The 13,084-nt window shown below is 34.3% G+C and overlaps 2 protein-coding genes across 4 annotated transcripts; one reads left to right on the forward strand and one right to left on the reverse strand.

Moving 5' to 3' along the window:
• Positions 1 to 702: 702 nt before the first annotated feature.
• On the forward strand, positions 703 to 2,690 carry LOC127970679 (transmembrane protein 234). Its single transcript, XM_052573354.1, has 5 exons — positions 703 to 795; positions 1,172 to 1,323; positions 1,422 to 1,488; positions 2,026 to 2,118; positions 2,200 to 2,690. Exons 1-5 carry the CDS (start codon positions 783 to 785, stop codon positions 2,304 to 2,306), a joined length of 432 nt encoding a protein of 143 aa, XP_052429314.1. The 5' UTR covers positions 703 to 782; the 3' UTR covers positions 2,307 to 2,690.
• LOC127970678 (doublecortin domain-containing protein 2) lies at positions 2,607 to 12,800 on the reverse strand. 3 transcript variants are annotated; one of them, XM_052573351.1, is made up of 17 exons: positions 12,662 to 12,800; positions 12,168 to 12,311; positions 11,722 to 12,007; positions 11,501 to 11,622; positions 8,904 to 8,994; positions 8,507 to 8,705; positions 7,930 to 7,987; positions 7,138 to 7,208; positions 6,925 to 7,056; positions 6,660 to 6,809; positions 6,191 to 6,230; positions 5,807 to 5,866; positions 5,320 to 5,497; positions 5,093 to 5,202; positions 4,952 to 5,023; positions 4,706 to 4,873; positions 2,607 to 4,428 (listed from the first exon to the last, which is right to left on the reverse strand). In XM_052573351.1, exons 1-17 carry the CDS (start codon positions 12,707 to 12,709, stop codon positions 4,342 to 4,344), a joined length of 2,016 nt encoding a protein of 671 aa, XP_052429311.1. In that variant the 5' UTR covers positions 12,710 to 12,800; the 3' UTR covers positions 2,607 to 4,341. The 3 variants fall into 3 exon arrangements, with proteins under 3 accessions (XP_052429311.1, XP_052429313.1, XP_052429312.1); XM_052573353.1 differs by having other exon boundaries at positions 5,807 to 5,845; positions 12,662 to 12,724; XM_052573352.1 differs by having other exon boundaries at positions 5,807 to 5,857; positions 12,662 to 12,724.
• Between the last annotated feature and the right edge of the window lie 284 nt (positions 12,801 to 13,084).

A 13,084-nucleotide genomic window follows, 5' to 3' on the forward strand; every position in this document is an offset into this window, starting at 1 on the left:
TTTTTGTATCTAAAATCTACACTGTTGTAAGCAAAACGTTCCCTAAAAGCCTGATGTATCAAATGTGATACAAAAAATATATCATAAACAAAATGAGTTGGCAAAAAAAAATTTTTTGGATTTTGTTTCAAGGATTAATAAACATCTAATTTCCAAAAATATATAATTTTCTGCCATTTTTTTAATGTGTCAGGCTTTAAAGGGTTAAGAGCAAATGGCAAACATTATGGGACAATGGGCAGACTGGAAGACAGTTCTATAATATCCAAAATAAAGTGGGAAAGGGCAGAAATATGAACAGAAGCAAGGAGGAGGAGGATGTGTTGTCAAGAATGAGATATGGACACACAAGATTAAATAAAACTCTAATAATAAAGAAACATGAAAATGGCAATTGTGAATTATGTGAATGTCCAGAGTCTGTAGAGCATGTTATAATTCATTGTCCTAAATATCAGGAAGAAAGACAAAGATTAAAATCACAATTAAAAAGAAAACAGTTAAGATTAAACTTAGAAGAAATCCTACAAAGAAGCTCAGGTGAAATATGTTTTAAATATGTATTTAGTTTCCTAAGGAATACAGGACTAATTAAAGAATTTAGGTGTTTGTTTTTTTTTTAATTTAATTTTTTATTTATTTATTTATTTTTATTTTTTAGAAAGGTTAGAATCCAGTACCACACCCCAGTCCAGCAGGTGGCGGTAATGCAGTATTAAAGTTAGTTGCCAACCGCCAAAAAATTTAAAGAAGAAGAAGAAGAAGAAGGAGGAAGAATCGAAATGGTGTCAACAAGTAAGACTGTTGTGTATTTTTCTGAGTATTTGAAGGGTTTTGGCAGTGTTGTCTACAACTGTGTCTAACTAAACTAATAATTGAGTTCACCTCCACACACAGTGCTGAAGCAATTACAGTCATTGAAAAAACTGCAAGTGGTTCATTGCTCGCGTGTCTGGGCAAATCAATAAGTTTACATCTTAAAAACAAGACTGAATTTGTGTGCTTTTTCTCAGCTGTGTATCGAGTAAACATAAAATAATAATTACAATAATTACGATATCAACTGATCATAGTTTAATGTAGACGCTTCATATTGCGCTTTAAAAAAATAATTGATTGTTGCTTTAAATGTGTGTAATATAAATTTCTGTCATAACGATGTCCTCTGTAGGTGAAGTGTTTTGTCTGTTGTTGGTCGCGATCTTATGGGGAGGCACAAACCCATTCCTGAAAAGAGGCACAGAGGGCATAGAAGGGGTTCAGAAAGATAACAAACTCCTCCAGTTTCTGGCTGAGGTCAAATTCTTGTTTCTCAATATCAAGGTGTGTTTTTATAATTGTTTGATTCGCACATAATAAGTGCTTGTGATACATTTAGTGTGTGTAATTATAGTTATTTTATCTATTTATTTTTAATATAGTATTTGATCCCATTTCTGTTGAACCAAAGTGGATCTTTAGTGTTCTACTTCACTCTTGCTTCTACAGGTGAGAAGTTTGTTTTTCTTCACAAGTTTTTGTGTATTGACTATCTATGTTGTTATTAGCATAGTATCATATTACTGTTTTGACAGTAATATTAGGCTGAAGCTGGATTCATGCAGTACATACACAGTATACTGTGCACAATATTCAGGTCTTCTTCATGTATAAAATATCTAGATGACATATTACACTGGCAAAATGAGCAGTATAAAACAGACTAAACTTTTACACACTAAACTTTTTTGAATTAGGCTGCTAAATGATAACATTTTGAGTGACGAGTCGCTAAGATCTAAGATTGGTTGACAATTTCCAAATTAAACTCAACAGTGTGAAATGTCTTTATATAAACTGTAAGAGGCATATGCTTGCTTTTTATTATTCATTTAGTAAGCTGGTATTCTATTTCAAACATAACCACTGTGTGTGCAGCCATGAAAAACGTTTAATTCAAAATATCAAGGAACGTTTAAACTCTTTGTGAGAACACAATATTAAACAGTACTACTGTTGATTTTTGAAGTGCTGTTTGTTTTGTAGATCTGTCTCTAGCTGTACCCATGGTGAACTCCCTCACATTTCTGTTCACGCTATTAATGGGTAAATTACTTGGAGAGGAGTTTGGAGGAAAAAGTAAGTAGCTTCTCTAGTAACATCACTTTCTCTCTCTGTAGCTACACAGGTCTTTGACTCTCTGTGTCTCTGCTCATGTAGGAGCTGTGTTGGGTATGTTACTCATCATGTCTGGAGTGACTGTGTGTGTACTGAGTTCTGTCTCTGAGACAGATGGCGCAGGAGCCCGCAACACAAGTGATCTTTGAAATGTGCCACTGGACTGTGAGGTGAAGGAGGACCATGGATCTGCTCCAGCCATGTGATCATACCTCACACACACATATTCTTCTGACACAATATCTGTGCTGCTCCATTTTCAGTATGTGCCGTGAACTTGGTGATGGATGAATTTATATCTGTACTTGAATCATGTTGATGAAATCCAAATGTTTTGCACTTTAAATGCAACTGTGGAAAGAGTAACTTTAAGTGTGTTAATTATACTTGTATATATTGTATTATTAACTGATATATTTGTATGGATTTGTATTAATAATGTTAAAGTGCCCAGTGTTTAAATACATTTATTTTAAATGTCTTTTACATTCAGAGGTCTTATGTTAAACAGAAGAAATAAAAAAATAAAAACACTTCTCAGTGAATCTCTGCATGCTGTAAGATCACTGTTACTTTTCAAGGGTACATTATTTTAAATGCTATTCATTCAACAAAATTATAGCAATTTCATAGTGAACTCCATTTTCAGAGAATGTGTGTGGGTGTGTCTCTGTCTCCTGCATCATCTTCTGCCTGGAGAGGTCACTCAGTATCCCTGTCTGTCTGTTCCTCATGGGAACCCCCAGTCTGACTCACAGGTGAGCATGATTTCACCAAGTAACACATGATCCTGGATCAACATTCCAATCAACCAATCAGAATTGAGATAGAACTTTTCAGGAAATATCTGTTTTAGGCTTAAAATCAGAGTTAGGTGCTTCTACGCCCTTGTTAATCAGCTATCATTTACAACTGATTTAAGGAATAAATTATGGGTAGGGTTAGGTTTAGGGGTAGGGATTGGGTTAAGCCTATATTTTTGGACAATAATGTTGATCCAGGATCATCAAAAGGTGTTGATCCAGGAATATGTCTTACTTGGCAAAATCACGGTGACCCTGACACACACACACACACATACACACAGAGCAACACACAATGGGTCTCATTCATGAAACATTCGTAAATATACGAGTAAATATCTGAGTGATTTGCGCGTAAAGAGAACTACACGAAAACTCTTCTCCTGATTCACAAAAACTTCGTAAACGTCAGATGTGATAGTGAAATGTGTGTGTGTGTTAATGAATTCCAATCAGTCGTAAATGGGACGCGCGTGCACGCTCACGCTCAATTACCATAAATCACGCCCATTAAATCCGACTGACAACTATATATGAGCATCATATTATGACACCAAACGAAGGATTTCAACATGTCTTCTCAAAAGCGACTGAAAAAGAAACATTTCTCAGCTGCAGAAATTGAAGTTTTATTATCAGAAGTTCATTCAAAACGCCACATTTAATTTTCAAGCGTACTAGTGGCGTATGAGGTCCTAAAAAAGGAAGTTTGGAAGCATATTACAGATCCTATTACTGGCTCTCATAATAAAAGTTAAAAGAAAAACCGTATGTAATTAATATATATAATATTTTTTTTCAAAATGCTGTGTAAATATGTACCCGATTAAGGTGAATTAAAATGCAGCCGTATTAATGAGCAAAACGTTCAGACGTTAAACGCACTATTTACGCGTGGCTGGGAGCAGGTGTAGATTTCTTTCGTACCAACTAACATTTGGAAAATACGAACGTTTTAATGAATCCGAAAATTTACGCCAAAACCACTTTATACGCGATTTACACAAAAATTCGTTCTGCTCGTGTTTCATGAATGAGACCCATTGTGTTTAGATGGTTAATATTTACACTTTTATTAATGTTAATAATAACTAAATATGTAAGTCTCCCACATTTAATTTTACTATTTGTAATAGTTCCATCACTGAGGCAGTACAAAAAAGATCTATGTATAATTATCTATACCCCCTAAATGGAACATATTTAGTGCTGTTTAAAAAGGTACCAGAACGGTGACAGTTTAGTAAATTTTTTTTTTAGAGCGTACCATTACATCAGGCCTTTAGTTTAAATGACACTATACAAGGCAAAATAAATTTCAAAACACTACCGCACCATTTGCATGTATGATTAAATGCATTAACTATATTGTTTTTAAAACTTATAAACTGACAGGTTCTTGCTGTGTTACTTGAGAATGTTTAGAGACTTTGGGTGATGAAGATCTGGAATGCCTTGAGGATGACTCCTAATTTTAAAACAGAAAGAAAAATCTTTTTACTGTACAGATGACAGGCCAGAAAAACAATCTGAATGAGTTGATAGTATAATATGTATTCTACAATAAATATATATATATATATATATATATTTATATATATATATATATATATATATATATATATATATATATATATATATATATACACACACACACACACTTTAAACTGAATCTAAGCTTAAGTGAAACACAAATAAGACATATTAAAAGCAAAAAAATAAAATATCAATGCTCTGCGTCTTACAGCATCTTGTTTGTTTGTATCATGCTGAGACTCTTTGCTGGACGTGTATCCCTGCTGTGCTTCTCTCTGTGGAGCTGACGTGTCGTCCCATGTCTCCCTCTCAGACACTATGAACTCTTTCTCACTGGAGAGATCAGATGATGGCCTGTGCAGTTCAGCTGAATCCCTCTTTAATACAACAAACAGTGAGTTAATTCATGATCAAGTCATCAGTACTTTCAATTCCTGTGTATTTCACACACTCACGTGATTTATATGGGTTGTATCAAACGGATCCCTTTCAAGAAGCTCCTCATCCTCTACAACTTCTGCTTCTCTCTGAAATTATAAACATTTTTCAGAAGACCAGATGAGATGAGATGAGACAAAAGAAGACGAGAGGTGTACCAGGTCAATGTGAAGCTCTACAGCTGTGTTTTCATCCTCTGCGACCTCCTCAGCACCTCGAACCTCCTCCCTCATCCTGCTCTCAGAGGCCTTAAACACACTGGGCTCACCTAACACAAACAATATCACACAAGAAAGAATGCAATAGTTTAATAAAAAAATAAAAAATAAATAAAAAACATTTTAGACACAGTATGAGATACTATTTTTATTTATTTAGCATCCACCTATTGCGGCTCTAGGAAGGGGTCTGTCTGTGGGAGGGTGTCTGCGGACTCTCACTGGTCTGGCATAGAAAACAGAGTTCTCTTCTCTTTCTCCTCTCCTTCCTCTCCTTTTAACCGGCTGAGGGGAGCTCTCTCGCTCCAATTCATCTCCTGTGGACTTCACACGCCTGCCTTCCCTCTGAAAGCAGACAGCAATTAATACAAGATGCTTACAGGATGACTGTGATCATGACATTGACAATATAGTGGGTCAATGATCTGAAGGCTTTGATCTGAAGCAGCAAAACTATATATATATATATATATATATATATATATATATATATATATATATATATATATATATATATATATATATATATATATATATATATATATATATAAATATATAAATATGTATAAAAAAAATAGTAAAGAAAATTATAGTATAAACAAGCAGAAATATACACACACACACATATATATACACACATACAAATAACAATACCTCAGGTGAATTCATGAGGGTGGAGTCACTCTGGCTGTCCTGAGGAAACATCTTTTTACTCTGAGTTGGATTGTCATGACAGAATATTAAAGAACTTCAATAGAACAATTTGTCTCATAGAAATGTATTTCCCTAACACATTCAAATTAAATATACAGTGGAGTCCATAAGATTGAGACCACATTAAAAACTCTAAAAGTAAAAATCTGCTTTAGACCTGGAAATAAAGTTTTGAATTAAAAAAAAATCTAAGAAAACCTTTTTGTACACCTTTTTACTCAAATTAATGTGCTAATTTTTATGATTCGTTATGTTTTTAGTTAAAAAGCTAATCATTTTCTCATATGCATTTCAACTCCATTGTATATTGGATATAAAAAGTACCTCAATTCTTCTCTGTAATCCTCTGTCACCTGCATAATATCTACAGTGAAGACAGACAGGTCTTGTTTTATTTGTATGTACACTTCAATTAAAAAGTTTGAAGTCTGTAAGAATTTTTTATGTTTCTGAAAATAGTATTTTATGCTCGCAGAGGCTAGATTTATTTGTTATATATTAAAACAGTAATATTTCAATAAATTATTACAGTTCAAAACAACTCTTTTCTATATGAATGTATTTTAATTAATTTTCATTATTTCAGTCTTCAGTGCCCCCAATCCTAAAGAAATCATTTCTATAAGTCTTTAAAGAAAAACGTCTTATTGTTATCTATGTTGAAATCGGTTGTGCTGCTTTTGTGGAAACTGTGATATATTTTTCAGGGTTCTTTGATGGATAGAAAGTTCAAAAGACCTGTTAGAAATAATAAAAGCATTAATTTAAGACCCCAACAATTTGCATAACTTACTGTCTATTCCAACTGTTGCCTGTTGCTTTATTCATCAGTATCTCTACATATGGAAGTTTCTTGAACCTCTCTGTTCCCACAGCTACATAGCTTTGCCCGCTCTCCAGCTCCTCTGTGGAGGTCACTGTGAAACCCTCCAGAGTGCAAAGCCTGAGAGGTGAAAGGTGAATTGATTGTGGAAATGAAAAAAACCTTAAAAAATGTGTGAGGTAATAAATATGATATGCTTCATAAGCTCAAACAAACTGCATTTGTGACTGAATACCTGCGCACGGCTCCTGTGCGAAGCATGGCTTTTTCAGAAATGAGCCTCAGAATCTGCTCTAGATTTTTCTGCATGTGGCGGTGAATGATCAGGCGCAGGGCAGGACTGAGGATGTCTCCATTCCGGAATACACTTTGTGAATGTGAAAAGGAGAATGAAGTTTGGATCGCTTGTGAAAGGAGAAGAAAAACATTTAAATATCTGAGTTCTTACTGTATGATGAAGGGCAGAGTGATGGTCTTCCTCCATTTTGCAGACACATTAGGCCTGACAAGTGGTTTATCCTGTGAAAAGAGTTCCATATTATTAATTAGCAATTTATTATATCAATTACAATCAGAATACTTGAATCTGATAAGTCAATCACAGCATTTCTAAGGTCATATGTTTTTATATAATGAAAGTTAAATGGTATAATTGGCCATTTTCTAACTAATTTCCCTCAAAGCTTCATGTCTCTCCTATCACTTTGCGTTTGCGGCCTCTTTATTGTCACATAATAAAATAACCGGAAATCAATATTTCAGGACCATTTATTTATTTAACAAAGAGCTGTGTAATAAGCAGGTTAATGTGCAGCCAGGGATTTTCCATCAGCATAAATAAAAGATGCAGTGTGTGTTGATGCTGAGTCAGTGTCCCCTGTTTCAAGGCTATTATCAACAGTGGTTTTAGCAGCTCTGTGCGCACCATTAAGGGGTCAGGCACTTAAACTTGCCCTAACAAGCTTTCTAATCTGATAACACTAGAAGTGTGTCTCTCCTGGCCTTCTATTGTTGGAAGGGACAATAACATCCCTCACTTCCTCTGCATGACACACTTCAGCTAAGCATCCACAGCAACAAAAAAACACAACAAAACAAACAAGACAAAATGACTGTATCTTGTATGATTTTTGATGCCTGAATTGAAAAAATACCATGACTTAATATATCTGCACATATCTGCAATTAACCTGAATAATAAAACAAAATCACAAATAAACAGTAACTCTCACATGTATACCTGGGCTGGATACATAACTCTGCACAGTGGACCTTTCTTCTGTCCAGCAGTCAGGTAACTAAAAATATACAGAAAAGACAAGCAAAAATATGATGCATCTTTAGCCATCATCACAATATTAACCACAATATTAAATGTTAACACCTTTCTAAAATGCCATTTTCTATAGGAGGGGATTTAATTTAAGGGCATTTACATTAAATATTAAAATAAGTACCTTTTTTGTAGAAGCCACATGACAGTGTTATTTTAGGATTATTTGTCTACCTACTGTTTTAACATTTATTATAATTGTTTTTAATTTTAGTTTTGATTTTTTTGTTTTGTAAAAAAAAATTGCTTTTATTAAGTTTAGTACTACAACTTTATTTAATCATATTTGTATCAGTGAGCTGCCATTTCTAATTTTTCTTTAGTTTTTTTAAAGTTTAACATTTTAATCGTATACTTTTATTTTAATTTATGAAATAAATATTTATAAATGTATATATATATATTTTTTTTTTTACAATAGCAACACTGACTCATACAATGTTAAGCATTACATTCTTCTCATTATGTATGAATTAACACTTACTCTAGCTTCTTAAAGCGTTCAAACCCTGCGGCCACATACTGTGCCCCTTGCTGTAGGTCACTAAGGTCAGCGACCCGATGACCAAAGCGTGGTGTATAGAGAGTTCGAACAGCTAATGGAGCTCCGATACTGAGAGTGATGTCATTAAGAAACGCATCAATGTTGGTGAGTTGCCTCTGGTTTACCACAAATCTCCTTCCTGATCCAGAAAGACATTCACAAACAGACATTAAATAAGGCACGTGTAGTTTCATTTCAGACATATACAAGAGAGCTGTGAAAGTGATGAAATAAAATACATGTTGCAGCATACATAATTAGGCAATACAGTAAGATGTTTAAGCCTTGTGTGTGCAACAAAACAACCCACCAAAAGTGTTTCAGATCAAGATCTAACCTGAAAAGAAGGGGTCTCCATTTCTGTAGACCTTCACTCTCTTGACTGGAGGCAGGTGACTAGTGACACCAGTGGACGCCATCAACCAAAACTAGACACAAAAACTCCTACATAAGATAACTTGTCAGCAAAATTGAACCAAAAAAAGTGTTAATAACACTGTAAAAGTACAAATCCAAACCTCATTCACACATTAACTGCACAAAAATTTACTTACAGCTCAGAGAAGCATTCACATGTTTATGCAAGTCGATACACACTCACAAAAATACTTACAGAGACAGCGTTTGTAATTCAGTTAATCACCTGGAGAAAAACTCTTAAGTGTTGAATATTTTTCAGTATATATGTTTTATATTAAAGACTCAAACACCTCCCTCTCTCCCTCACGCACACTGGAGTGTTTTCTGGTTGCCATGGCAGTGTTACTAACTATGGCCAAAGACTTTGCTATGGAGGCGGCCTTTGTGGAGTTTTACAATCAGCAACGCCACCACAGAGACAGAGACGGGTGTTAGAGAGGGCAGCAAATATACTTAAAATGATTCATCTAGACAATTTCACTCCTAATTCTCGAGAAATTAAAAGTAATCCCTTTATTTTGCTTGAATAGGCTAAATAAAAAGGTTTTGAAAATCCGACATTCAAAACGAAAACTTGAAGGTGTTTGTTTAAAGAGGCTGTTCATGTCTTTAGTGAATTATGCACCTTACCATCACCCACAAACAACAGAAACATTTAACACAGAGACATGAAGACCCTGTGGAGCGATAAAGAAGAAAAACAACCTTTATAATTTTGATTAAATATAAAACAGCAAGTCAGAAATCTTGTGACATTGTTTGTTTAGTCAAGAGCTGCCAGCCGCGACATTTGACCCATTTAATCCCAACGGTCACAATAGTGACCATAAAAACGTTTTCATTGAAAAGCTCTAAAAAAAACCTTACTGATTGATGTTTCATTGCACTTTCTACGAAACTAAAGGGTCTCAATTTAATATGTGCAGTTTCACATGGTTAGTGCAAATTGTCACATGACCAGAGCAGATGACTGCATAAAAACTCCAAAACAAAAGACTAATAAAGTATGTTGACTTAAAGATTATTTACTTAAATACATCATCTTTAAGGTGTCTATTATTATTGTTATTTCAAATGTTACAAAAAAAAATTAAGGGGTGGGGGGGGTTACAATATTGATGTTGTAATACTGGTAGCACTAATTTGATACATGTTAGAAAAAAGTATTTTTTTTATCCCAGTATTATTATACATGTTGTATAATGTTTTTTTTTAATGCATAACAGTAACCTTAGAATGTAATCAAACATTTTAAAATAGCTGGGCTAAGCTATATATATAAAAAAAAAATTTATTGCAGAAATATGTTAATTCAGTATACACATTATCCCACAATTGTGACCAACCTTAAAACATTTTCAAATAAGTTTCAAAAAATAATTATTGATCATTTCAAAGTGTGACACATCATTTGGATATTTTCAGGTCTTGGAAAAAAATCTGTATTAAACGGGATAAGTTTGTTCTAATGTAACTGAACAGGGATTCCTGAAATTCAATTATAATATCATTTTGTGGATTGTATGTTGTCAAGATTAATTTTATTTGAATAGCTTGCACAACTGTTTCAAAGCAGCCTAACAGACATGTTTACAATAACTATAGTCAGATTTGGCAAATTTTATATATTGTGCAACAATAAAAACTATAAATTGTGCATATTATAGATAGGGTTAAAATACTAATTATTTAGCCCACCCATAAACTGTAATAAAACTAAGAGGTTAATTGGAAGACTTTTCATAATACTTCAAATATAACATATTGTTCTAAATAATCTAAATATTTAACACCCTGGTGTGCAAACCAAATGCAGCTCTAGCAAGGCAAGGAAAACACTGGTTTTGAAAAATGGAGGAAAAAAACTGTGAAAGAATCTAGGCAACACCAAGAGGTCATTTCTCATGAGGTTATACCAGGGGTAGGCAAGTTCGGTCCTAGAGAGCCGCAGTCCTGCAGAGTTTAGCTCCAAACCTGAAAAAAAAACCTCACCTGCCTGTAGCCTTAGTAATCCTGAAGACGTTGATAGGCTTGTTCAGGTGTGTTTGATTAGCCCTAACTTGCCTACCCCTGGGTTATACAATTCAAATATAACATTGGCTGAACTGTGAGATTAAGTTTCGGGAGTCTTTGTGATCCATTCAGGATTGAACAGTATGTTTTTTCGTGAAACAGAAAAAAAGTATGTGCATGTGCATATATTTATTTCTGAAATACAGTTCATACAAAAATAAAAATCTTGTTTAACACTAACGTGTGGACTACACTAGCTTATAAATAAATATAATTTACTACAATTCTCAAACATCATGTGCTGTAAATGATATAATAATAATAATAATAATAATACAGCTTCAGAACTGGTCCAGTATCAGTGTGGCACATCCAATCTCCGTTTAAGTGTAAGATACTAAAAAAGAAGCAGAGCAGAACACGTTTAAAGACTAAAACACACAGAGAGAAATAGATACATACATGTAAACATTAATGTTAAAAATATTAAAGTTCTCTCACTTTCTTTCTGCTACTGATGGCTTGTTGGATCCACAGCAACTCCATGGCTAAAGTGCTCCTCTGCTGCTTCAGAGAGTCAGGAGTATGTGCAGTCTCTTTAAAAACTGAATGCAAATTTGGTCCTGCCAAGACAAAACACAAACACATAAGTGTCTCAAAAAAGTCCTGTCGGTTTTTAAAAACCTCTGTATCCTATTTGTCAAAATCTTTTCTAAAAGCACCTGTCTGAAATAAGCCACTGAGGCTGACATCTGAATTCACGATACTGCACAGTGCAGTAGAATCATCCATCAGGTTTCTTATGACCACATTGTCTCCTCTCTCCACAGATGTGGAAGTGTCTCTGCTGGCTTTTTCAGTAGCTTCGTCTTTCTCTGGGACCTGGATTTCAGACTGTAGGAGAGATTTCTCACTGCCATCATTCTCTGTCTTCTGTTCCCTCCCTGAATCATCCAGAAGGTCATGGGACCGAAACCTGGACCGTTCATACTGCAGCAATAGGCTTTCCTGTAGATTACATTATCATCATTCAGCATAAAGACATTATCTAAAAAAAGTTATAGTCAAAGTTATAATGGAACTTTAAAGCATACTTTCTACGAGTAACAAATAAACAGCTTATGATGTTTTAAAATAATGAGATATGGACAATGACAGAGAAGCTCACAGTGTCAGTGAAGTGAGGTTTGGGAATGATGTTTCCTCTCCACTGCAGGTGATCCAATCCTCCATCAATCTCTTGCACTATCTCTTCAAACTGAGTCTGAACCAAACTCAGACCTTTCCTCATCACAGAACCACGACATTGAGCCTGGAGAGGACGCAATATTGGTTTAAACTAGTCTCTAGTCATGTTGATTACAAAGCACAAATATAACAGAAGTGTTGACAAAAGCAAATTTCATAGCAATCCATTAAACTGAAGAAAGAAAAAAAATCAACTGATTAAAAAAAAAACCGAGAGAAAAATCAGATAAACTCCAACAATTTTATAAACAACTGAAAACAATGAACTTGGGTGACAGTACAGTTTAAACAAACACAAACGGTCACCGTACCCAGGTTCTTTTACGACACGGGGCAAATAAATTTGCTTACAAAATACTTACAAAAGTACATGCACACTTGAGGATCTCCAATGATAATAATAAAAACAAATACCTGAAATCGAGTTAACGTCTGTATCCATTTCTGTTCGCTCATAGCCATAGCGCGGCTCTGTTTGAAGGGATATGACGCACTATATATTTCTTCTCCTATAAACAGGTCGAGGAACAGATTCGTAGATCACTACTGCCACCCGCTGTTTGAAAGAGAAATGCTGTAATGCAGTAATTATAGGACAAATTGGTGAACATAGAGGTAAATAATAAAACAACAAACACTAGTGAGTTTGAGTACATCGCCATGTCTCTTGATGCTTATAAACTTCTAACCTAATAAGGAAACAAACAAAAAAAATATTTAAAAATGTAAAAAATATTATTTCAGGTTTCATCATGTTTCTTTTGTCCAACCAAAATGCTTTAAATAAATCAGTACTTATTTTCCTATCATTACGTTTAATCTTTTGCAACATCCTTT

This window comes from Carassius gibelio, chromosome B13 (genome assembly GCF_023724105.1).
Source record: "Carassius gibelio isolate Cgi1373 ecotype wild population from Czech Republic chromosome B13, carGib1.2-hapl.c, whole genome shotgun sequence".
Classification (NCBI taxonomy): Eukaryota; Metazoa; Chordata; class Actinopteri; order Cypriniformes; family Cyprinidae; genus Carassius; species Carassius gibelio.